General features: G+C 42.9%; 1 protein-coding gene across 1 annotated transcript; it reads left to right on the forward strand.

The window, feature by feature from the left end:
* Window positions 1–25,014, forward strand: LOC5575870 (run domain Beclin-1-interacting and cysteine-rich domain-containing protein). Its single transcript, XM_001655822.2, has 7 exons — window positions 1–405; window positions 8,901–9,535; window positions 15,143–16,135; window positions 24,033–24,200; window positions 24,265–24,462; window positions 24,529–24,682; window positions 24,746–25,014. The coding sequence occupies exons 1-7, from the start codon at window positions 163–165 to the stop codon at window positions 24,920–24,922; spliced, it is 2,568 nt and encodes an 855-aa protein (XP_001655872.2). The 5' UTR covers window positions 1–162; the 3' UTR covers window positions 24,923–25,014.
* The last annotated feature ends 1,833 nt before the right edge of the window (window positions 25,015–26,847 follow it).

Raw genomic sequence — 26,847 nt, forward strand, 5'->3', positions numbered from 1 at the left:
CGTCATTTTCCTTTTGATGTTTTTCTTGATTCTCTATCAGAAGCTGAGTAATAACAAACATCTCGCTGCGGAAATTTAGCGTAAATTACGTTGTTTAGTGGTGCATAATTATTGTTTGTGTGGACATTCGGGTGGCGGGTATCCTGTGCTTTAAACAACCGTATGGAGTTTACCGTAAAACCCTCACCAAGCGACACAACTTCGAACGAATGCAAGGAGATTTTGGCCGAGCTAATTACAGCGACCAATGAGTTGCGAAGTCACATCCGCTTCCAAGGAGCGACGCCCCAAGATGCTGACGATGGAAGTTCCGTGCTGGGGACCTACGATCCGAACAGATTGGAGCCCCTCTATCGGTGTATCAAACGAATATTCACACACAAAATTATGACCTTCTCCGAAAAGGTAAGTGCGGGGGGCGTTTGAATCCTAATTGCAGGGCTGGTAGCGAGTCTGTTTTTTTAGAGATTTGGTCTCTAAGTCTATTCATAATGGAAGAACTCTAAAGTCTCAATTTTGACCGAAATGGTATCTTATGTCACTATTTTCCCTATTTTCCTTTCTTCTTGGAGCTGATTCCTGGTGCTTAATTTTAGAGGGTTAAGAGAGAGCTTTAGAATCTTACGCGATTATTCTAAAGGATGTTTTTTAGATTTCTCAAGTAAAATCTTAATGAAATCTCCTAGAGATTTCTTCTGGAATACTTTCCAGGACTTCTGCAGGCATCCATACAGAAATTTCTTTACATATTTCCCATACTAACAATCCCTCCAGAGATTTTTCAACGGATTGTTAATTGAATTTTTCCAGAATTTGCTTCAGGAAATCTAATGTATCGTATATGATTCAGTAGTTTCTACGAGAATTATTCTCAATTTTTTTCCTAGATCATTCCAGCATTTCCTCCAGAGATTTTCCACCATCCTTCCGAGATTTGTTTCAATAGTTACACTCTCTATTGGAAAATTACTCGCTTCAAAAATTCCTTTCAATGTTCATACATCTTCAAAGGTATATTCCAGAGTTTTGGAAGAAATTTGTTGAGAGAAGTTCCAGGATACCCTGCAAGAACTTTTCAAGGAGCTCTTACGCCGATTTTTTCAGTTCTTGCAGCCATTTCTACATATGTTCCTTCATGAATTCATCAACGAATTCTCTCATTTTTGGGCTGGTGGCTGGTCTTTTTATAGAGACTTGATCTCTAGTTTTTTGCAAGTATCTGTAAAGCCTCTAGTTTCAACATATAGTCTCTTGAGTCTCTATTTTAACTGGAACGGTCTTTGAAGTCACCTTATCCTTATTCTGCTTGCAGTGAATCCTGCTGCCAATTTTTTTTAGAGATTCCACAGAATCCTTCAGAGACTATTGCGCGACCATTTCACAGGTTCTTCTTGAATTTCTTCTCGGGTTCCTAGACGAAAAGCTTCAAGAATACTGCTAAATATTTCTTTAGAGATTTTTTTCTGGCAGATATTTCTAAAAAAATTCCTCCCAATTCTTCTATTAACTCTTCCAGCGGTGTTTCAAGGGATGTTTAAAGAAATTTATTCCAAATTTGATCCAGAAAATCCTTAAGCACTCCAACGCTCCTAGTATTTTCCCATAGACTCTCTCAGGATTTCCTCTATATATTTATTTTACTAATTCTTTCACCTATATTATAGGAGATCTTTCAATGATTCCTACAGAACTTTTTGCCAGAAAGAGCTACAAGAATCCCCACGCCAATTTATTCTGTGATCTTTCCGGGCAATTTCACATGACTTCCTGCAAGACTGGATCATTGCAGGTAGTTTTTGCAAGTGCTCACCGCATCAAAACAAAGGCGCCACTGTATATGGGATTTAACATTGTGACAGCATTGCTGTTCTGTCAAACACACAAGGCTACGGTGGCGCTATCTATGTTTTCCATAGCAGCCGTTTTGGCTATTTTAATGATCCATTCATCCACACATCGGTTGCATCGAGTTCATCAGCGGTCGAATCGTAGCCTTCCATGCTTTATTTGTCACTTCCATCGTTTTCATAAACTGCTGGTGTTACATTCGCATTTGAGTCTTCTGCACATTCAGTTAAGAGCTCCATGTTATTTACGTCGACTGCTTCTTCATGATCACGATCGCTACTACTCATGCTTTCATCGATGATAATCACGTCTCTGCTTATAAATACCTTACCAGTCTCCGGATCATACAGCCGGTAGCCCTTGGAATTCGTTGCATATCCAATGAACAAACACGCTTGAGATTTTCTACCCCATTTCTGCCGCTTATTTTTCGGTACATGTGCCATTGCTTTAGCGCCGAATGTCCTCAGGTGTGCTTTATCTGGTCTGACTTGAGTGAACTTCTCCTCCGGAGTAACAATAGCCCCTTAGGTAGGCGATCTTTTTAAAAGGTAAACAGCAGTACCAACAACTCCAGCATGGAATAATAAAGCCCTAGCTTGCACCGCAATCGATCGGTTCATATTCTCTTCTAAACCATTTTGTTCGGGATTATATGGAACTGTTGTCTCGTGTAAAATGCCGTGTTCTCGAATGTAACGTTCAAAATTGCTTCCAACATACTCCTTTCCATTATCGGTCTTCAATCGCTTCAATTTCTTACCAGTTTGTGTCTCAACGTATGCTTTGAAATCTTGGAAAGCAGCCAGTACTTCTTTCTTCGACTTCAAAAAATATATTAACGTCTTCCGACTCGCATCGTCAATAAACGTAAGAGAGTATCTGCTTCCTCCAATCGAAATCGTTTCCATAGGACCGCAAAGATCGGAGAGGACCAACTTCAAAATTTTCGTCGCTCTTCTTCCTTTAGATTTGAATGGTAAACGTTGGTGTTTTGCTCACACGGAACGCATTCAGTATTGGATGTTTGTACATTTTTGAAATCCATGCCAGTAACCATTCTTCTTAATCGCTTCATATTGTCGAAATTCATTTGACCAAGTCACCTGTGTCATAACTGCATCTCTCCTCGCCTCTGTTGCCTGACTCATGAAAATCTGAAACGTTGATGCTACCACATATGCACGAAATTGTATAGATTCTAAAATAAATTTTCAATAAAACAGAATTTCTATGAAACATGTATGAACGGGGCAATATGGTCATCAAAGCCAGTCAAAGCTATCCTTTCATGAAAATAGACAATCAATACATGCCATTTTTGCAGTTTCATTGTACCATCAGTGCACCAGAATCCGCTCATTTAAGGGAAGTTATGAGTTCAAATGTTTATTATAAAATAACCATTGTGTCGATCAATACTATTTTTAGGCCACTATGCGGCTCCAAGTAAAGCTAATCAGCGGTTAAATAAAAAAAAGAAAAACTTTTATAAAAAAATATTTAAATACATTTGTTACTGCATCTAAGTGTTCCTATTTCCGCTCACGGTAAACTGATTTCGTGACGAACTTACTAAAAATGCATTATTTCGATTTTCTTCATTTATACTGATATTTTTTTATGGTCGAACCATAGCTACTACTGCAATAAAGAAGGCTGTATACTAAAATCGAAATTTATTCAAAATTTTGTTTATTTTTTGGCATGAGCGGTTATTGAAACACTCAAAAATACATAGTGTTCCAATAACCGCTCACGAGGTAGTGTGTTTTCAATATAAAGAAATATGTTTTCAAAGGAAATAATGTTAGACGACTTCATTCGAATGTAGTTAATATTGCTAGGATATATCCGTGCGAAAAATATTGGTTTTTGACACGAAAAATCAATTTTTACACTAGTGAGCGGATAAAGGGGCATGAGCGTATACTGGTGCACTGATGGTAATATCGCCGAGGACTTCAACACAGTTCTTGTACTAAACTCTCTTACACATATTGTCTTCTTCTCAATTAAGCCTTGCTCCAATTGAAATTCCAATTTCCAATTAAAATAATAAGATTTAGGTTTTCTAATTAAAATAATAAGATTTAGTATGGTGGCTCATATTGCCCCGTATAACGTAGAATCACACACAAAATAGTGTTTTTCAAAAATGTTCAAATAATCTTTGTAACAAAATACAACTGTGGTATAAAAGGAGATACTTCAAACTACAAATCAAGCTTATGGACCGATTAATTTGTATTGTGTTTCTATGTTTTTCAAGAACTTTAGTGCTTAGGTGGATCATACTGCCCCTATTGACCCTTCGGAGTAATAATGAAGCAAACTTCGGGCAAATACCTGGACAAATATCTGAATAAGTTTCTGATCAAATTAACCCTCTAATACCTTCAAATAATACCACTAATACCTCTGCTCTTTGGAATTTTGTGTATTTTTTCTCAACTCGAAAATCAAAATGATTTTAATTTTAACTTAAACTTTGCACTTTAAATCGCTCATAAAGAAACTTTTTTGTGACATTAGATCGATTTAAGATAGCGTAAAATGATATTCAGATATATAATAAAAATTTAGAGTATTAAAGGGTTAATGAGAAAAAACTCTTGAAAATGCATACAGTAATACTTATTGTAATGTCACGAGTAATACGAGTAGAAACAATTAGAAATACCAACAGTGTACCAGCTTCTGCTCATTTAAGAAGAATTTGATATTTGAAAACTTGCTGAAAAAATACCAGTGCAATTTTGTATAAAATTTTATTGACAAACAATAAGTTACTTCTAGTAGAAAAAGGTAAAAATATTTGCAAAGGTGAAAATATAAAAAATATATTTATTTTATTGAACTTTCTGTTTGCTTCAATTGTACAAATACCCGCTCAAGACAAAACATGGTGTTCCAATAGACGCTCAAAAATGTTCCAATAAACGCTCATATTTTTTTCATGCAATATTTTATTTTTTATTTTTGCTGCATCACTATTTGTACCATTACCCAAAATCCATCAGGATGAGCATTATTAACACGAATGCCACTACTTAAAATGGTGCAGAATTTCCAAAAGAACTTCCAAAACTTAATTAATTTTTTTCCTAGAAACAAACTGTTCAACTTATTGTTTGAGATGGTAAAGCACTTAAAAAATGTTTCACTACAGATTGCTTCTTTTTTGTTTAATGTGACAAGCACAAACGAACTCAACGGTTCAGTAGCGACACAAACTCGAATGATATGATAACAAACATGATAACATGAATATCAATATTGTCTATTTGCTCGATGGCTAATGATGTTTCTGTAATTTGTAAGTAAAATAACAAAATACTTTTTTGTTTAACTTTTATTTAAAACATTTCAAATGTTTCAAATGTTAGAAATGTACGATTTCATTTCTGCGTTTTGACTGTGGAATCTGTTTTCGTGGCTTTTTAGATTTTCTTTTCTTGTTTTACTTTTCTGTTACCCTTTTCTCTCTCTTCACTTTTCACGCCTTTTATTTTATGTTTATCGAATTTAACAGATTGTTTCTCAGTTTCGCACGCTCCTTTCGCTTTTGCTGTTTTTCAAATTCGATTGCTTCTTTCTACTTCACCTATACTTCCATTAATAAAGCAAATTCCTTGCTTGTTGCGACAGTCGGTGGCCGTAAAACCTTCCGCTTTTGGGTTGTTTTCGTAGTCGTCGGTAGGCTGAATGAACTGTTGAATGCCACATCATCAACGTCGTTCTCCTTATCGCTGTTGTTCTGCTCCGATTCAGCTTCTTTCAAGGGTGTACGAACTGGAGATGAATCCCTTGAAATCGCTCTCTCCATCCGAAAGTTCGCCTTCCCTTATTTGTTGTACTTCATCATTGACCGCATTGTCAGACTTAGCATTGCTGCAGAGATCATTGCAACTGATTTTTAAATTCCTCCATACGTAGAAAAGGTTGCTGCATGGTGAGTCTGCTTTCTAGCAGTCGAATCAACCTCATTTCTGGTGAATCTAAAAGCAGCGATTCATTTCCGGATTAGTTTTCATTCGCATTTGATCGTAGAGAGGAGTAATCCACTGCATCGGGATTCCACTACGCATAAAGCCGCTCCGGATAACTGCTTCTTTTGATGTAAAACTAATGAGAGCATCTCGCATCAGAGGACACATTTGTGATTGTGGTATCCAAAGAAAAATCGAGAATTGTCTGAAAAACTATCATGAAAACTTTTATCTTTTGATTCCTTTATGGTTTCTATTTGATTCCTGTTTGTTTATTTTTTTCAAGGTTGAGGTCTTCAGAGTTGTTATTTTTGCCATGCCTAATAACCAAAATGGTATTGGCTTTCTAATTGACAATAAGACACAAAGGGCTCATTCACAAATTTCATAACGCTGGAGGGGGTGGTGGGTGTCCTAAGGATGTTACGGCCCATACAAAAACTGAATAATGTTCATACAAAAAGCGTTACAAGGGGGTGGGTGGGTGTCCAAAATGGTCAATTTTAGCGTTATGAAATAAATGAATGAGCCCAAATTGGTTCTTTTTCTTTCCACATGAAGTAGCACCACCCCAACTCATCAAAGTGCGAAACCTCCGTGGAATTGACCTTCTACGTCTACAAGCGGACTTCCAAGCGATTGACTTACTCAACATCTACCAAGAAGAAGACATTGACACCAAGGCACAACTTCTAAATACCGAGCTTCATTCATTGATGAATCAACACGCCCCCGAAAGAACAATCTGCGTCCGCGACAAGCGTACGCCATGGATTAGTAATGAAATCAAGCGTGCCATTGCTCTGCGCGATCTTGCTTATGCATTGTACGTGCGGAATCCCAATCGTGTCAGAGGGAATGCCGAATGGCAAGACTACACTTCGAAGAAGAGTAGAGCCAACAACTTGATCAATACTGCAAAAAAGCGCTACGCTGAGTTACAGTTCAGCAGTGATCTTCCAGCCAAACAACTGTGGAGCAATTTGAAAAGAGAAGGCATTCACAATAATTCAAAATCCAACCTTGCCAATGAAGATTTCAATGCTGAACAGCTAAATCTTTTTTTTTGCTGAAGGACACTTAGCACTTCAACATAGACCTTTGGATAGAGCACCGATCATCGAACCCGTTCTGGACGAATCTGAGGAACGTTTCCGGTTCAGGCCTACCAACGTTGAAGAAGTTTGCAGGAGAATAAACGAAATTAACACCAACGCGAAAGGAATTGATGAGATTCCTATCTCGTTCATTAAAATGCTTTGCCCATTCATTCTGCCACTCCTGATGCATTTATTTAATGCAATTATCAATGCTCAATCATTTCCCTCACTTTGGAAGCAAGCTCTGGTGACACCTCTACCGAAAACATCCATGCCAGGTTCGTCAAAAGATTTCAGGCCGATCAGCGTTCTGCCTGCAGTATCGAAGGTGTTCGAGAAGATTCTTCTCTCTCAAATCACCGAACATCTTCAGGACGCCAATCCTGCTCTTCTTGCCAAACACCAATCTGGGTACCGTAGAGCGCACAGTACGACGACGGCGTTGGTGAAAGTCACCCATGACATTCTGGGTAATTTCGACAACAACAGATGTACGCTGATGGTCCTAATTGATTTTTCATTGGCCTTCAACTGTGTCAAACATGACCTGTTGAAAGAAAAATTAAAAAGCGAATTTCGATTCTCGGACTCCGCTTGTAAACTTCTTTCATCGTATCTCGAGCAGAGAAGCCAACGTGTCGTTTTGGGAAGCATCTCTTCGGAACCTCGTATGCTGAATGAAGGGACACCACAAGGATCGTGCCTCAGCGCATTACTGTTTGCTCTGTACATCAACAGCCTGCCAAACGTCGTAAAATGTGAATACCATCTGTACGCAGATGACCTGCAGATCTACGTGTCTGGCCCAATAAACGAAATCGACAGACTCGTCCAGCTGATTAACGAAGATCTCTCCGCGATTGAACGTTGGGCTTTAGCAAACAGGCTGTTTCCGAATCCCAAGAAGACGAAGGCAATAGTCTTCTGTAAAGAGGGTACGATAAATCCGCAAGACAATATCCGTTTCTGTGGAGAAATCATCGAACTATCCAGTGAGATAACGAATCTTGGACTTACGATGGATTCCAACTTGAAATGGAGCAACCATGTTAACGACATTACCAGGAAAGTTTACTGTACCCTTCGTACATTTCGACGGTTCCAGGGAGTGTTACCTCTTCAAACTCGCATGAAGCTGACTCGAGCAGTGCTGATGCCGTTCTTTTCCTACGGTGACGTTGCTTTTTATCCTGGGCTTTCAGCGGCGCAAAAAGAACAACTCAACCGCTGCTTCAAATCGTCTGTGAGATTTGTTTACGGACTTCGAAGACGTGACACAACGGGAATGGTGCGACACACAATAGTTGGATGCGATCTTCCTGAGTACTATCGTCGGCGTATCTGTCATTTCATGCATGGAGCATATCATGGTAACCACCCAGAGTACATCACTCAACATACACCGATTGGTCGGAACGAGCGAGCTAGATCATTCATTCTCCCACACCATACAACCAGTGTTCGTAAAAGTGTTTTGGTGTATGGCGCGTCAACCTGGAACTCGCTACCACTCTCCGTCAGGCAACAACCCACATTAATTTCTCTTAAAGCAGCACTGAACAGAGGCAACTAGCCAATCACAATTAGCACCAATAGTTAACTTATCTTGCTAACTGTCTTTCCTTGTGTATTTTCCTTGAAATAATTTGTCCCTTGACATGATTTAAAGTGTAAATACTAACATGTTATCGTATTGCCAATAAATTACAATTACAATTACAATTACAAAAAAAAAGTTCGGCAATTTGATCAATGATCATCCAGAAATTTTGAATATATATAGGTATCCAATATGCAGTTTAACTATATCATTTCTTTTTCAAACATTTTTGGGATAGGCTTTGCAATCCCAAGTTTGGGGTGGCCAGTTCCAATACGCCCCCTCCCATTTACGCCAATGGCACTCAGTCGCTACCAACCCTGCCAATAGAATTTGTCACTGATTTTCTTTTTGTTACAGAACGAGCCAGATGTTTGGGAAGTGATTAAAGGTCTCCAGTTCTCGAATCCTGCTATTTCGCTGCACGTTACACGAGCAAGACCAGCTGCGACAGTCGTAAGCGAAGACAAAGGTCTGCTGTGGATATTTCAGTGCGTTCAACAGCGCTGTCTGTCGAAGAATCTAAACTGGCTCGTCAATGATAAGGAACATATGGGTCAATGCTATGAGTCAACGGCGTTTCTCCGCGACGAACGTTATGCAGATGCGATGATGATTAGCTTTAATGCGCTGGAAAGAGGGCAGCCCACGCTTCTGTCCCGGATCGATCCTGATTTGTATGCACAAGAAGACAACACCCTGATCGGAGGAATCAAACGGTCCGAATCTCATCCGAACTTCCTGCTGAAAGACGCCAACAAAGCGAAACAGGAGAAAAGTGGCCTTAAACGACGACAGACGATACATCACTCCAACTCCCGGAGTAACCTTCGCAAGGAAAAGATATCCAAAGTGTCGAGAAGTCTGCCGAACATTGCCCTCAAAGATCACTATCATTCCACTAGGAAACGGCCACCCGACTGCCCCGATGGCAATAAGGAGAATGAAGTCGCTGAAGTCATCGTGCCAAAGTTCTGTTATAGTGGTAATGAAAGGTAAGATTGGTAATACACATGGGCGTAGCCAGGATTTCCATCAGGGGCTGGGCGAGCGGTCTGCTCGAAACATTTGATACTATTTTTGCAAACAAAAGTTCTAGGAAATCTTTTAGGGATTGTTTCCGAAATTTTGACAAAGATTTTAACATAAATTTGTTTAGGGATTTCTCCAGGTTTTTTCTTATTGAGCAACCCTGGCTCGACCCCGTTGTAGTCTGTTAGAGTTGCTGCTCTTGAACTCTCTCTCGCCACGTACCAAACGAGAGAGTGAATATCAACATTCATACACGCAAAAAAATTGTGCGGTAATAACTACCATTTTAGGGGGTTAACTTAAGCGCTCGCACCGGCAATTTTCAGCAGACCAGAAATGCGGTTGATTTTACCATGTCTGTAGTCGAAATCAGATTGTTGTAAATTATTTTTGTCAAATGTATCAGTAATGTGGTGGGATGTACCGTAAACATAGTAAATTGGTCTGAAATTCCATGGTAGTTTCAAGAATGGGCGTAGTCAGCTAATATAGTAATTTTTACCACAGAATTTTTTCCCGTGTAGGACTATCCGATTGAGATGTGCCATGAACTGTTACGGTTCACTAACTGTTACACTCTCTGAATATGAATCGATGTTTCCTGTTTGTAATTTTATTATTTTACTTTCAATGTCGTGCTAAGCTAGTCTGTTGGCCTTAATAAATACATTAAGTATAACATTTTAGGTTCTTCTCGAGGATTTACTCGCGATCACACAATCTTGCAAAAAAAATCTTCTAGGAATTTCTCCAGGGACTCCTGCAAAAATATTTCCAAATATTCCCTCCATTTATAGCTTTTCAATGAATACCCTAGTAAATACTTTGCTGTTTTCTCGAAAAATACTGCCGTTTTGTGTGAAACTATAACGATTCTGCAATTAGCTTTGACAAAATGTGTTATTGGGATACCGTTATTTGAACATTCTTATATCGGTGCAGCGCTGAGGCTGACAACGGCGACATTCTACTCCCTTAGTAGGGTCGGGTGACACTGGCCCGAAACGGCAAGTGAGTTAATGGCGCAGGCTGCCCCGTCCCGTAAAACCGTGGCAGGCCTTAGAGTATGTTCCAAATCCGTCGACTGGTTGTTCCAACTGGCTCAGATGCCATTACCTGACCTGCGCCGATACGGGCCTGAACATAGTACCCCATAAAGGACTATGTCAACCCTAGCATGGCCTCCCTGCTTGCATAGATAACTATGGGATCATAAAGGTGACTATTCCAGCGGAGATGGATAGCGGCCCTTAGGGATACCCATAAGAGATGATCAACCAAAACTAACAACTAGCGGAATGTGAAGGAGAGGCTTCTGAACCTATCAACATCCTGCTAAGGTTCCCGCCAAGGAAGCAGGCGACCAACATCAACTTTGGTGAAAACAGTGTGAGCAAAAGCCTAGATACTGTGACGACGGCAGGCACTGGCCGCTCTAGTGCAACATCAGACCGAAGTGTTTTCCTTCACAAAAACGCGAATATATCTGATGATATTATTCGATACGCGATGCGAAAGAGGGGACCTTCCGAGACGTGGCGAAAAGACGTATGGTTGCTAAGGGAAAAGTGACCTACGCGGCCGTCCTCCAGAGCGGAAAAGCTGGCACGAGTCAAGCCCCGCGATCAAGAGGACATGGCAACAAAGGAGAGGCCAACACCAAGTTTAAGGCCAAGAAAGCCAAGAAAAGAGAGCCACGGGATAACCCGAACCAGGCAGTGCATCCACAAGAACCACGGGAGCAAGGCAACAGCAACCCGTGGATACGAGTTGGAAATAAGAAAAAACAGAGGAAACCGAAAACGGAGCCCAAGGAGAGCGCTAAACCGAAAACAGTGAAACGTAGGAATTTAGGCGAAGCCCTCGTTATCAAAACAGAGGAAGCGAAATACGCCGAAGTTCTGAAGACGATGCGAAGCACGGAGAAGTTATCGCCATTCGGTGCAGACGTGCGGAGCATAAGGCGAACTAGGATTGGTGAAATGATCCTAGTCTTAAGATAGGACGCCAAGGAAAATGGTGCAGTCTACTGCTGAAGCGGCTCTCCCAGTGTAAAAATCTGGATGAGGTAACGGATGCAGTAACCAGTAAGACCATATCCACCTTGAAAAGGGCCCGCCGGGCACCCAGGTGGCAGCGATCAGGCTGCTGGTCGCAGAGGCCAACAAAGCGATGAACTTGGGCTGGTCGGTTTGCCGACTGAGCAAACAACAGCCTCTTGAAGTTTGCTTCAAGTGTTTCGGAATTGCAAAAGTCTCGACAGAAGTAAGATGTGCAGAAAATGCGGCACCGAAGGCCATAGGGCAAGTGATTGTAGGCAAATCGCCAAATGTCTAATATGTGTCGACAGAACAGACAATGCACACTTAACGGGCGGACCCAAATCTCCGGGCACAAGCGGAGTATCAAAGCAGCCAAAACGGAAGTGAAACAGTTAAATTTAAACCACTGTGATGCACCCCAGCAGCTGCTTTGGCAGTCAGTCTCGGAAACCAAGACAGTCGCGGTGTTACTATCGGTTTAGCCGGTTTAGCGATAGCAAAAATCAACGGCTTGTTCTATTGCAGTTGTTACGCGCCCCCAAGGTGGTCGATTGAGGAATTTTCCCACAGGATTAACAGGATGATAGCCGAATTAGCTAATCGTCAGCCAGTAGTGATAGCTGGCGACTTCAATGCATGGGCAGTGGAGTGGAGTAGCCGCTGCACCAACCAAAGAGACCAGCTATTGTTGGAATTGCATTAAATGTAGAGCTGGCAAATGTGGGTACAATGAGTACCTTCCGCAGAAATGGTGCAGAATCGATTATCGACGTGACATTTTGTAGTCCTAACCTTGTAGGTATCATGAACTGGCGCGTTGATGACGGTTATACTCATAGCGATCATCAATCGAGTCGCTATAGGCGCTATGAGGCGCGAACGGAACACTCTGGACCTAAACGGTGAAGGCTTAGACCAAAGCTGCCATAGCACCCCAAGAGAAGTCGCCCGAGTTGCTGCGATCGATAGTCGATGTACTCTTCCCGCACCATCCTATAAGCCCATGGCCCCCAGCGCCGTATGCGGCAGATGAAGGAGAAAAAGTGGCGCGAGTGACGAACGAAGCCATCGTGAAATCATTCAAACAAGGCACCGGGAACCGATGGTATCTGACATGTTTAGAATCACGATGCAACGCTGCATTGATCAAGGAATTTTCCCAGATGTATGGAAGCGACAGAAACTGGTGCTACTACCAAAGGCAGGGTAACCATCAGGTGACCCATCGGCATATAGGCCAATCTGTCTACTAGACACGACGGCAAAATATTGAAGAGGTTGATTCTCAACAGGCTAGTACCGTATACGGAGAGCGCGGACGGCCTGTCCAACAACCAGTTTGGATTCGTGGAAGGTAAATCTACTCTGGACGCTATCCAGTCCGTCGTTCAGGCAACTAAGCATAAAAGGAGCGGCATTCGTTGCTGAGCAGTTGTCACTCTGGATGTGAAGAATGCGTTCAACAGCGCCAGCTGGGAAGCAATAGCACACGCGCTTCACTGCCTCAAAATACCGGTGCAGTTGTGTAAGCTTCTAGATAGCTTGTAAGCTTCTAGAAAGCTATTTTGATGGTAGGATTCTATTGTATGACACATAGGACGAGCAGAAAAGCGTACGAATCACCGCGGGAGTACCTCAAGGTTCAACCCTAACGGCTTCGTTAGCCACGTTGAATATGCCTGTAAAAGGGCATCTACGGCTATAGCGATGCTTTCGAGGATGATGTCTAACAGCTCTGCTGTAATTGCCGGCAAACGCAAGCTACTGGCAAGCGTGACGCTATCCATACTATGGTATGGGGGAGCAATTTTGTAAAAAAGCGCTTAGAACGAGCAGAAACCTAAAGCGGCTGGAAAGCACGTACAGGATAATGTGCCTAAGAGTAGCAAGTGCATACCGGACGGTATCTGAAGAGGCCGTGTGCATCATAGCCGGGATGATGCCCATCGGGCTCATTATCAAGGAAGATGTTCAATGCTTCAACTAAAGAGGTACCAGAGGATTCCACGACACGTGTAAAGAGGAAACGCTCAGAAGTTGGCAGCAGAAAGGGGACAACTCCACTTAGGGTAGATGGACCCATCGGCTAATACCAAATGTGTCAGATTGGTATGGAAGAAACCATGGGGAAGTGAACTTCCACCTCACGCAGTTTCTGTCAGGACATGGTTGCTATAGACAGTACCTGCATAGGTTCGGGCACTCAGAATCTCCTGCGTACCCCAATTGTGCTGGTGAGGAAACAGCGGAGCATCAGCATGTCGTGTACGATTGCCCCCGTTTCATTGTTGTGAAAGGTCGCATGCTCACTACATGCGGAGCGGACACGTCCCCCGACAATATAATAGAGAGGATGTGTGCGGATGCCGAGTGCTGGAATGCAGTAACTACGGCTGTCACTCACATTATGTTAGAATTGCAGCGACTATGACGCGCCGACCAAGAGTTGGCTGCAGAGGATTAGCCCTGCCGAGGCTGGTCCCTTGTAACATTGTTTAAGCTACTTCTACTACACGTGTTGGCCCCTCCCCGAAGAAATACCGTAAGGTGGTTCCGGGGAGTTAAGGGTCTGAGGCCAAGGGTAATGTCGGTGCACTGTACACCACTTGAGCAATTCTAAAAGAATTGCTCAAGTACATTGCATGGGCTGGTTTTAGCGGGTCGTCGTTGGTGCGTCATCCCCGCATGCCCCGAGTTACCTTTTCAGGGGATCTGTTTGCAGATTTCCCACTTGTAAAAAACAAAAAAAAAAATATCGGTACAGCGCATGCTGGCAAGAAGGGACAGGTAGGAGCTTTTTTCTGTGAAAATTTTTACACGCCTAGGTTGAAAGCTAATCAGAAGCTGGGAAGAAAAGGAAATGTACAGGAAGAAAAAGGGCTCCTGAGGAGCAAACAGTTAAACATATAACAGTCCATTAACAGGCTTCGTGGAGTGATGTTCTTGCAGAGAAATCAAAGGTAAGGTATTTAAAAAAATAAATCCACTTTTTCACAGTGCAATTTAAGTCCGATCCGGTGAAAACCTAACTCTCCTGGGCTACCGTCGAAACGCTTCCAAATATCCCTGCAGGTATATTCTCAAACTCAATTGTGGTAAGATGTTAAAGGGGGTATAATTCTTGAAAGTTGAAGCCATTATTAACTTGTTCATTCCTTCAAGGTATGAAATTTCCTGAAGATTTTCTACTTTATTTATTTACTCTGGGAAAAAAATTCCGACTGGAAATCGAATCCTGATATTATCGTTATATATACAGTCAATTTTCTTTCGCTGCACTAAACCGGTAGCCCCCCTAGTGAAAGACTTTGTCTTTGTTTTAAGTGGGCTATATCCCACCATATGACAGCCCAATTAAAACGAAGCCCACCTAAAGATAGTGCAACGTAAAAATTCGACTGTATTGTCACATGGTTATGCTTTACAGCCACGAGCGTTACCACAAGGCTACGGAATGCCCCACTCTGGCTACGTCCATGAAAACATATCATACATTGAATCAAGATTAATATGTTCATTTTATTTCAGTGTGCCAAAACCATCCTTGAACGTGTTGAATTGTGATAATATAAAAATCTATACCGATTCATCTAGCAGTAGCTATCAACCGGAGGGGGCTTGTCCGGCGAAAGCTCCAAACAAGAGTATGGAAAGTAGCAGTTCCAAAACCGACTTGTTCAGCTTGGCCATGCTGACGGGCAGCCCAAGAATACTTCTGAATGAATTTATTCCACAATATGGAGAGAAGATAAGTAAAACCAACGACAATAAGAGCGTTGGAAGCTTGTTGAGCGAGATCCCATCCCGTCCCCTTCCTGGTCAAAGTTTGACCTCTTACCTGAAAACAGTTTCCATTTCTCGCACCAACACCGAACTCGATCGGGAGAATGCCCATTTCAGTCTCTCCGAAGCACTTATCGCAACGTTCGAACAATTGAAGTGGAATGAAGGGCAAGCGGCGACGAGGCGAAGTGGATTACGGAAATTTCCGTCCAATTCAAATTTTTGGACATCGTGTCCTGGGTCGCCACAATTTTTTGTTGGTGGCCACAAAAGCAGCGAAGATTCAGCAAACAATATAAGTCCTTCGACCGCTTCCAGGGGAAGTGACTCAACAGCCATCTCGTCACTATCGAGTGGAAGCAGCAGTGTGGAGTCGGGAGAGTTGCATTCGAAATATCTGCGACAAATTTCGCCGAGTTATGCTAACCATTCCTCCGGCGATGAGGATCTGGAAGCAGTGGAAGCCAGCGAATGCGGTGACGTAAAAACGTATTCTGCCGAAGGAGTTGCCCTCAGCTTACTGTCCAAGTTCAACGAGAAACAACTGCCCACGGCGTGCGAAATGCTGTGGTTGGTATCTGAGCAGGATGCGCCTCAACAGTTGCTTCCAATCCCACCGGATGGATACATTGCCAATCCGGACGATCAGAACGGGGTGAACACCATCATCCGAGGAACGCGAGAGTGGGCTCCTCCGAGACCTCAGATAATCTTCACCTACTGCAGTCAGTGGTCAGAGTAAGTTGAAAGTATTTTAATATTTCTATTATAAAGCCATTATATTTTTTATTTATTTTATTTTACATCAAACATATTAACGTTCAAGGATCCGTCATCGCAAGCACCCTCAACATCAAAACTCCAGCAGCAGTTCTTCTGTTCAAAATTAAAATTTATTCGACGAAAATGTGTTCACTGTGTTTCGGATAGCGAATAGAATCAGTGAACAATCATTCATAAAAATTCCCATGGTTTTGAATGAAAAAACTGCTTTTGAAAATTCTATAATTGATGTCAGATCCTGCTCCCTCAATAAAACCTTGTCAAAAATATTCCGCCAATTCACACGGTCCATGGTCGGCACGGTAAATGATGGGCATGGTGTACCATTAGCACCTAGCGTTCCTTTTTTTTTCTTCCTTCTAAGCAATGGGGGGATAATCTGCTTTACAGACTCAACGAGGTCCGGGAGTGTGGGGTTAGGGACCATTTACTACATGCAAGCAATAAACAGGACTACACCCCCGACCCACTAAACCATTTCCATTGCCCTTCGTCTCTCCGGGACCACCAAGAAGGCATTGCTTCGGAGAGGGGCTATTGCACATCGCATCCTCCAGGTTAGCTGCGTAGCCATGCAGCAACGAACATCGATGACACGCTTAAGGGGGTCTACCAAGGTAGCATGCTGGCGCATTGCCAGCTTCCCGGGTGGTCCTCACCTCCCGTTGTCCGCTGAAAGCGGGCAGGGTCGACCACTAAGCCCGCGCCCAGCTGCACCGCAGGTATCAAGAACTGATACTGCGGGCTTGGCAAACATGCGGTCACGCATTGTGCGGAAACGCAGGCACACGAACAAAACGTGTTCCGCCGTTCCCTCTAAACCTGCATGACCGAAACGGTTAGATACTGTCTAAAGCATCCATGGCCTGAAAGGACCTGTGTTAGGTGGAATGTTAGTTCCCCATGGCGCCTATTGACCCAGATATCCAACCTCGGAATCAACCTGTGAGTCCACACTCCCTTGGTGGAACTGTCCCACGCACCCTGCCATTTGACCATGGAGGCCAGTCTGGCAGTCCTGCGTATGCCTCTTGTGCCGCGCATTTCGAAGCACTCTATGTCTTCCATGATAAGGATACCAATAGGCATCATACCCGTGATGACACAGAGTGCATCGTGTGACATGGTACGGTACGCGCTCACAACCCTCAGGCACATTAGCCTATAAGTACCCTCTAGCTTGCTACGGTAGCTATCGGTACTCAAAGCCGTGCCCCTAGCCGGGCCACCATACCTCAGTATGGACGAGGCGACACTGGCCAGAAGCTTACGCTTACTGGCGTACACCGCAGAGCTATTGGACATCATCCGGGACAGTGCCACAATAGCTGTGGAGGCTCTCTTGCAGGCATAATCGACATGGCTACCGAAGGTAAGCTTGTCGTCGATCATCACCCCCAAGTGTTTGACGGAGCGCTTCGAAGTGATTGTGCAGTCGCCTACACTGATCACCGCTTGCTGCACCGACTTTCGGTTGTTGACAACAACAGCCTCAGTTTTGTGGTGAGCCAATTCCAGTTTCCTGGAGCTCATCCACTCCTCCACAATTGCGATCGAGTGGGCTGCAGTCAATTCCATTCTTCGATCGATTCACCGTAGACCTCCAGCGTAATATCGTCGGCAAAGCCAACGATGACCACACCCGCCGTACATGACATTCCATAACACCGGACCCAGGACGGAACCTTGCGGGACTCCTGAGGTTATGTGAAAGCACTTCCGACCCACCTCTGTGTCATAGACTAATACCCGATTCTGGAAGTAACTTCCGAGAATCTTGTACAGGTACTCGGGTATCCCCAGACGCAGGAGCGCATCAGCAATAGCCGCCCAACTGGCACTATTAAATGCGTTCCTTACATCCAGAGTCACTACTGCGCAGTAGCGAATACCCCTCCTCTTACGCTGGAGTGCTATCTCAGCGGTTTTCTTAACCGTCAGAATAGCGTCTTCGGTGGACCTCCCTTTCCGGAAGCCGAACTGGTTGCTTGAGAGACCATTTACACCCTCGGTGTACCTCGACAGTCTGTTGAGGATGATCTTCTCGAGCACCTTCCCCACCGTGTCAATCAAGCATATTGGTCTATACGCCGACGGGTCACCGGGTGGTTTCCCCGTCTTTGGCAGCACCTAGCGTTTCTGCAGCAATCTTTGAGTGGTCCTTAGCCTTCTGCCCAACAACTCCTATCACTACATCCCCGCGGTACTGGCGGAGGTACGAGCAACCTTAGGGAAGATCGGGTAACAAACCTCGGTGGAAACTTTTTGCTGACAGGGAAGGGGGGGTTGTTGTTTCTGCAAACCTGTAACTTCTGTTCCCTATGTTAGGGGCGGATGATCATTGTTCGAATGTCAGAAAAGTACTTATAAAGCTAAACTGTGCACTATGGTCTTCTGAAAATTTAGGAGAAAATTCTCTGAAAATTGGGGCGGTTTGTGCCAGGCCCTGCAAGCCAGCTGTATTAAATCAAGCAAAGAATAATTAACGAGAGAATACAAACTAGGACAACCGGTAGAGACCAGAGCGGCAAAAAGGGACTAGTGATTGGAAGCGTGGAACTGTAAATCTCTCAACTTAATTGCAATGTTATTATAGTTGCAATTCCTTTTACATTAGGAGCACACGCTTACTTACATGTGTGCTTTTATTGTGATGGGTGATATGCAGAGACGCGTGATCAGATGATGGCCGATCAATGAGAGAATGTGGCCGGTTCTTCAACTTCAGCATAATAAACGTGCACAGCCCTCACTCGGGAAGCATTGATGATGATAAAGACGCTCGAACACTATTATGACAGCTGCCCAAGCGACGATGTCAATATTATCATAGGAGGTCTAATCGCTCAGGTTGGTCAGGAAGAAGAGTTCAGACCGACAATTGGAAAGTTCAGCGCTCACTAGCCGACGAACCAGAATGGCCCACGACTTATAGATTTCGCCGCCTCCAAGAATATGGCCATTCATAACATCTACTTCCAGCACAGCCTTCCGATACACCTGGAGATCACCACAGCAGACCGAATCACAAATTGACCACGTTTTGACTGATGACGCTAACATCGCCTCTGGCTACTATCTGGTGATGGTGTGACTGCATTTAAAACTCTCCGTCGTACCAACGTACGGTACCAACGACCGCCCCTGTATGACTTAGAGCGGTTAAACCAATCGAATGTCGCAACCGCATACGCGTAGCATCTTAGGGCTACATTAGCGGAAGAGATTGAGCTGGATGAAGCCCCTCTTAAGAACTGCTGGAGTACAATGAAAGCGATCAACATCAAAGATGCAGCTGAATGCAACGTCGGGTACGTGGGACGGAGTAAACCAAACGATTGGTTCAACAAGAAATGTGGGCAGATTTTGGAGGAGAAGAATGCAGCGCGCGCGGTCTTGCTGCTGCAAAGGGACGCGTGGATCGTTATAGACGTAAACGACAATAGTATATGCGCCTCTTTGGGAGAAACAAATGCCGCCTGTATGAGACGAAGTACGAGGAGATGGAACAGCTGTGCCGGTCTCAAGAAACGCGAATGTTCTATAAGAAGCTCAACGCATCCTGCAATAGCTTCGCGCCGCGAGCCGAGATCTGCAGGGATAAGGATGGGAGTATCGTGACGAACAAACGTAAGGTGATCGAAAATTGAGGGCGATCGAAAGGTAGAAACTAATGTCAAGAACGAACAAAGCACGCCTACTACCTTAAAAGACAATTAAAAGACAATTCACACCGTCTTCAGCCAAAGGCTGCACAGACTGAACGATCACTAACATTAGGCAACGGGCAACACGGAACACCCAGTAGCCCAGTGATGAATTTTTCGTTTGACGAAAAGTTTCCACCGATCGGAGCGGGAATCGAACCCACACTCCGTGACACCCCGAGCAGAAGAAAAGAACTACTGAATACCAAATTGAGGTATTCCATACCAGACAATTTCCAATACTTACAAGCTGAATGAGGTATGAATGAGCCCTGCATATGAGGTAAAATACCTCAAATAATACCTCATGCATATTCTACAAATACCAAGCTGATAACTAGATCAGGTATTGTAATACCTAAATAATACTTGATGGATTTTCATATAAAAGTGAAATTTTTCAATACCTCCAGCAGTCCTCAATAGCTATCGAATACCAAAATGAAGTATTTTTAATTGTTTTAAAGATTTTTTTCAATACCATTATAATACCAAAATGAGGTATTGACAACTGAATAATACCTAATTATGGTATGATACCAAAATATGGTATGCATAAGTTATTGGGGAGTTATTTGTTCCTCCTCGGGACAATACGCCCAAACGGCTGACGCCGCTAACCGCACGGCCACGGTGGACAAAATTAAGAAGGTGATATATTCCGAAAACTGACAGCTACTTGACGACGTCATTCCTATCCACCTCGAACAAATTTGCGAAAAAAATGATCTAGTGGTCCGGAATAATATGGTACGATAGGAGTGACGTCACATGTTTACAATCAAACTTGATATTTACATCAGTAAAGAGCCTGCCTTGTTAATTTTTATGCCGTGCGCACGGCCACGAAGCCCACAACGCCTACTACCTTATACAAATATTTAATCATAGTAGGGTAGAAGCACCGGTTTTGGCCATACGCCAGTTGTAGCCATAGGGGATTATACACCGTTTTACATAGCCAATCAGCATGAATCCTTTTGTGTTCAGTAGATCACATTCACATGATAGAGCTACATTCATTTACTCGTCCAAATTGATTCAAAACATAAGAAAAACAATAAATTTTCCTTATAATATTAACTCACATACACCTAATTTGGCCAGGGTACTCCTAATTTGGCCACTCTCATGAGAAACCAATGCGATTGGCCAATTTAGGAACTGAAGTTAAATCTCTGGCCGAAACTGGTTCCGTTGGCCTATATTGACCAACGGGATTTTCAAAGCTTAAAAATGGTTTTAGCTCAGTTTTGATATTTTACACACATAATATGGATTGAAATCTTGCATTTGACATATTTGTAGTAGAAATACGGGTTTCCATTTAATTTTTATTGACATTTTCTCTTAGGCTGGCCAAAACCGGTGCTTTTACCCTAGTTGAGTGTATATAACATTAATAAAAACACAGTTTCAATTATACCGTCACTAGAAGCAGTCGTTTTTTTTTTTTTCCTAATTTTGCTATTCACGACAGGTTATCGGCCCAGTATACTGTATCCTTGAAAACGAAAGTTTGTTAGACGGAAGTTTTTTTTTTTCAAATGCAAGCCGAACTCAGTTCGGGTACAGTGAAGCGGATCCGTTGGAAGAGCACCTGTTTCGATTCGAGCGAATCATCTGGGAATTGGCCTCAGCGGATATCGTGATGCACAAGCGGTTGGTGGTATTCAACTTATTTCATTTTGACGCGATCATTCCAACAGTTGGTAGCAGTTCTCGATACGCTACCGAGACTGCGAGACGGTAGCCTCCTGACACGGCCCATACAACCCCATTGAAAAATAACGAGCAAACATCTCTACTTGGTTCCTACTTGGAAGTGGTTCCTACTGACAGCTCAATGTTTGAAAACAAATAATCGTTTGAGGAATAACAATCGATGATAGCGAAATCTTTTTCTCCGAAAAATTTCTTTTCCCGCATAACAACAGTTATTCGAACTAACAAACGGTTGCAAACTATTGGATTGCAGTACAGCAAGTCAATTTGGGTTGATGTGATTAGCTAAAAAACACATTTTAGTATTGGAGGAAAAATTCCGTAATATGATTAGACCATTGTACGTTGTTGCTCTTGAGTTTGATGCTGACCACGAAAACATGGCTGCCTAGCACCGGGTTGCGAGACGGTGAGCTTGCTAGACGGTGAATCGGCGTTCTATGGGGAGTGATCTAAAATGAAGCGCTTTTCTGTGGGAAAGTGGGTTATAATAAGATGAGCTGGACCATGAAGAAGGACACCGAGACGCGTAAATCGTCCGGAAAACCGAAGAAAGAGAAAGCAAACGCTGCTTGTTCCAAAGTGGCATTCGTATTGGAACCGCATGGTGACGCGAGGAACGGAAGTAAGAAGCGATAAGTTACAATGGATTTTTAATTTGGGTGCATCGGAGCATATGGTGCAGATTAGCTCCAAAACGTGATGAAGCTGGACCAATCGGTCCTAATCGTTGTCACTTCTGACAAAGTGTATAGTCGTCATCCTGGAACTGTTAAATTTGTGTCAATGCTTAAAGGACTGCAAATCAAGAGCGTACAACGGGTTGTACGTGCTGGAACTGCTGTACAATCTGTTTTTTGTTCGGCATGTCGGTAAGCTTAGAATGCGTGTGAAGTTTGGAAACGATGCAGTGGAAATCAAGCGTGGTGGCGGTGTCGTTGCCACTGGTAAATTTTCCGCAAGTTGTACGTGCTAAAGCAACCGTCAAGCGTGGACCGGTGGATGACGCAGTGGTTACTTTATCGGTTACCGAGTACGAGCTTTGGAATCTGGGATTTGATCACATAGGAAAGAGTGGTTTGAAGACTCTTTTTCGCGATGAGATGCTGAACAAGGAAGAATTCCAGGAAAACGATATTCGCAAACCGTGTGTACTTAGGGAAGCATGCAAAGCAACCTTTCGGAAACATCCCGATTCAGAGATCCAACAAGCCGTTGAATTTGGTACAAAGCGACGTGTGGTTCCTTCACGTTGGCATCGTGGAACAGAAAAAGTTATTTTGTTACGTTCACGGATGATTTTACTCATATTAAAGCTGTACCGGGTACCCCCGTTGGTTTGACCACATTTAACCTGAACACAGATCAGATTAAAAATGGTTCAAACGTCATTCAGCTCACGGAACGGAGTAAAGTGAAAAGGAACGCTGTGACAACGGCCGTTTCGACAGTTCTGCAGAGACCGTGGAATGCTACTGGAATACACCATTCCACACACGCCACAACAAAACGGCGTGAGCGAACGTTTGAATCGTGCGATCATGGGCAAGGCAAGGGCTATGATTGAAGATTCTTTCGCATCCGTTGGTAAGATTGTCAGTCAATTTGTTTGCTTCGCGGATGCTTTGAGATAGAGACTACTTCTTGGATTGGGTATTGTCTTGTCGTCCCTATAACTGCTAGCTGTTAAGATCTATCCGCCATCCATTTCCCGTTCTTTGTATGGGTCCGATAGCAACACCACATTAGCCTTCGTTTCCGAGACTGATTGCCAAAACAGCTCCACAACATGATTCTGTCAGAACCATTGCATCTCCAAGAAAACTTCAGTAGACAATTGTATGCTCCGCCGGCAATGCGACCAGTCTACTTTGAGTATGTGCAAGTTCTTCGATTTGTAGGCCTCTGCAGCTGGTAGCCTTAACGCCGCCACCTAGGTGCCCTGCGGGACCTTTCAAAGCTGGGTGCACCGGTTGGCTTGCAAGGCCGGACACCGATTCACGACTTTCCAGATACCATAATGCACAGTTCTGCTTAGAGTCCCTCGGACATGGAGAGCATACGCTTTTGTGAGCCGCTCGTAACATAGACAACCATACGATCTAGGTGTGCAGAAGCTTACCCTTGTCTGTCAGTATTTCGACGAAAGTTCTTATTGGAGTTTGTTTGTCGATCTTTCTAAGGTTGCTCTTGCCCCGGCTGGTTCTCGAGAAGGTAGTGATATATCCTAAAGGAGTTGCTAAGAAAGAGATTTATGATCACACAAAGGTCTATTTTATTCCTGTAGATACGCGAAGTACCAATGGTACGCCATGCTCATTATAAAGTCATGTTTGATGTTTTCTTGTAATTGTTTAATATTTTTTACAAAATTGTTGAACGAGATTTTCGAATTTTTTAATTCATACTTCGTATTTTAGTCGCCGGGCACAAATGCTAAAACAAAATAACCGATGCGCAGGTTGTGGAATGAAAGTCGCTCAGGCATATTCCAGTCGGTTCCGGTATTGCCATTACCTAGGCAAGTACAATTGCTCCGGATGCCACAAGAATCAGATGGCTGCAATTCCAGCCAAAGTAATCGAACGGTACAGTTTCTAATCCTATGATACGTTACATCGATTGTTTCACAATGTACCTTTTTACTTTAAGGTGGGACTTTACGTTCTATCCAGTGTGCACCTTCGCCTATCGGTTGCTCAACGATATAAATGCAATTCCTCTCTATCGAATAAATCATCTGAATCCGAAACTCTACGAAAAAGTACGTGTTCTGCAAGTAGCTCGAAATATTAGGAAGAATCTAAAGTATATTAAGGATTTCATCATGAATTGCCGCTTTGCCATAGAGTGAGTATTTTCAACTAATGACTCAGTTTACGACAAATGCACCAACCATTTCAACATTTCTTTCAGGATGAAGGGACAAATGCAAAACGTTGCGGAGCACATAACGTCTGACTTGGACAGTTGGTCTATGGCGGATTTCATTTCCGTTAGAAGTGGATCCTTCCAGAAGGAAAAGACCGATCTGATCAAGCGCTGTGAGAAACACATCTATGAGTGTGAAGTAAGTAATAATTCAAAGACCCCTTCAAATGTCTCATAATCATCTCTTCTGCTTTACACGCAGCTCTGCATTGCGCATGGGTTCTTCTGTGAAAACTGTGATCGCAAGGAGATTATTTTTCCTTGGCAAAAACGAGTAGTAAAATGTAGCAAATGCGGCGCATGCTATCACGACACATGCTGGCTATCCGACTGCGTAAAGTGCGATAGACTGCAGCGCCGAATTGTGACCAGAAAGTGATCTACAATCAACTGAATCTACGCAAGGTGTTCAATATTTAAGTACCACGATTTTTTAAAAGCCTTATTAAACATGACGATTTAACAGCTCTAGTTAAAAATGTGTTAAATGTTGTCCGAAAAAATAACCACTGATGACACTAGAATGCGATAAAGTAGTTACCATGTCTATGATCGAAGAGGCAGTCCCTTTAGCATAATTAAGGTACTGCAACTTCAGGAACCTTCCTTGGCCGAGTGGTTAGAGTCCACGGCTACAAAGCAAAGCCTTGCTGAAGGTGTCTGGGTTCGATTCCCGGTCGGTCCAGGATCTTTTCGTAATGGAAATTTCCTTGAGTTCCCTTGGGATAGAGTATCATCATGCCTGCCACACGATATACGAATGCGAAAATGGCAACTTTGACTGTCCCAGTAAGGACGTAATGCTGTTCTAATGATATTCTAGAAAGTTTTCATATTTTCAATAATTGATGTTTTAGAAAGTTTTCATATTTTCAATAATCTACAACATTTCATTACGGTATCTTTTTAAATGAAAAAGTTTAAGAGCAAATTTCAAAAACTATGAATTTTGGCGCTTCGGACACACTTTTGCATATAACGCAAATATTCAGAAGACACCAAAACGCTATCTCTATTTTTCAATTTATTAATTAACCTACCTTGATACCTTGATGGTTGGTACCTTGATGGTTACTTTACGCTCGAAAACACCGAGAGCTTTCCGGTCTGCCTCTTTCAACGTCCACGCTTCGTGCCCGTAGAGAGCCACCGGAAGAATCAATGTTTTATACAGGGCGAAGTTTGTTTCCGTTTGCAACCTTTACATTTAAATGACAATTCCAACCCACAGGTGGAGCGCCGGTAGCGTCAATACAGGCATGTATCGTTTTTATCATGCCAAAACCACAAAAGTTATGCTAGCTGGCAATAGTTTTCCTATAAATACGCCAGATTCAGATCTCTTTTGGCTGGTGATTCTAGAACGGTTTAGAAGTGCGCGCGTGTGTAGACTTTTATTCATTTTGGAGGTTAGATCTGATTACCTCATGTGGTGCAAGTGTTTTAATTCTGGGTCATTGTCTCTTCATAATAGGGTCTTCAAAAATGATTGTTAGTCCGTTAGTGCAACCTACTATCTAAGGTATTGTTAGCACGGTTAAAATAAGTAGTCAGAAGGGGTTAAATCATGCAATCGTAAGATCAGTGTTAGTATTTGTTAGATTATTATTATCTTTATTATCGAGACTTTCAGCCGGAGGCTGGTTCGTCTCCAATTTGTTAGATAAAGCCTAAAATAATATGTTATAACTTATAGTTATTGTGTTAAAACCTCAAGGAACAATAACAGTACAACAAACAAGTTAAAAAACAACAAGAAAAAGGTAATACTTTTGTGAAACAAATCAGATAATGATAAATATGACGTCACAGGGGCTAATATGTGGTTAGGTCCAAGAAATGGACCTTTTTCTTCTCTTTGGAGCGAATTTCTAATAGGCAGTTCATCAGATGCTACTAGCGACGCCGCAAGACCCACCGAAGATCAGCGCCAGTAAATTGCAGCCAAAAGTGCCAGTGTTTATGGCTTCAGAGGAGTAGTCCAGTACCAAATCCGTAGCATTGAGACTTCCGAAGTACGATGGATTTTTCCTGGGAGTAGCATCTCCACAGGTAGGCGTTGGAATGGCGCTCCTAGAACCCCTCCTTCATCTGGATCAACGTTTCGAGGATCTGCTTTCATGTCACCAACCACCATCTTCGACGGCATCCGAATCCATTTCATCACTTCGGCATGTGTTGTCGAAAATCAGCAATCGGTCAGGGTAGCATCATGACCGCCATCTTCCTGCCTGGGTCATTTTCGATCGGGCTTCACTGCCGGATGTACCCATCAACCAGTGCAAACCAGAGGTTCCCAAACAA

This window comes from Aedes aegypti, chromosome 1 (genome assembly GCF_002204515.2).
Source record: "Aedes aegypti strain LVP_AGWG chromosome 1, AaegL5.0 Primary Assembly, whole genome shotgun sequence".
In the NCBI taxonomy this organism is placed as follows: domain Eukaryota; kingdom Metazoa; phylum Arthropoda; class Insecta; order Diptera; family Culicidae; genus Aedes; species Aedes aegypti.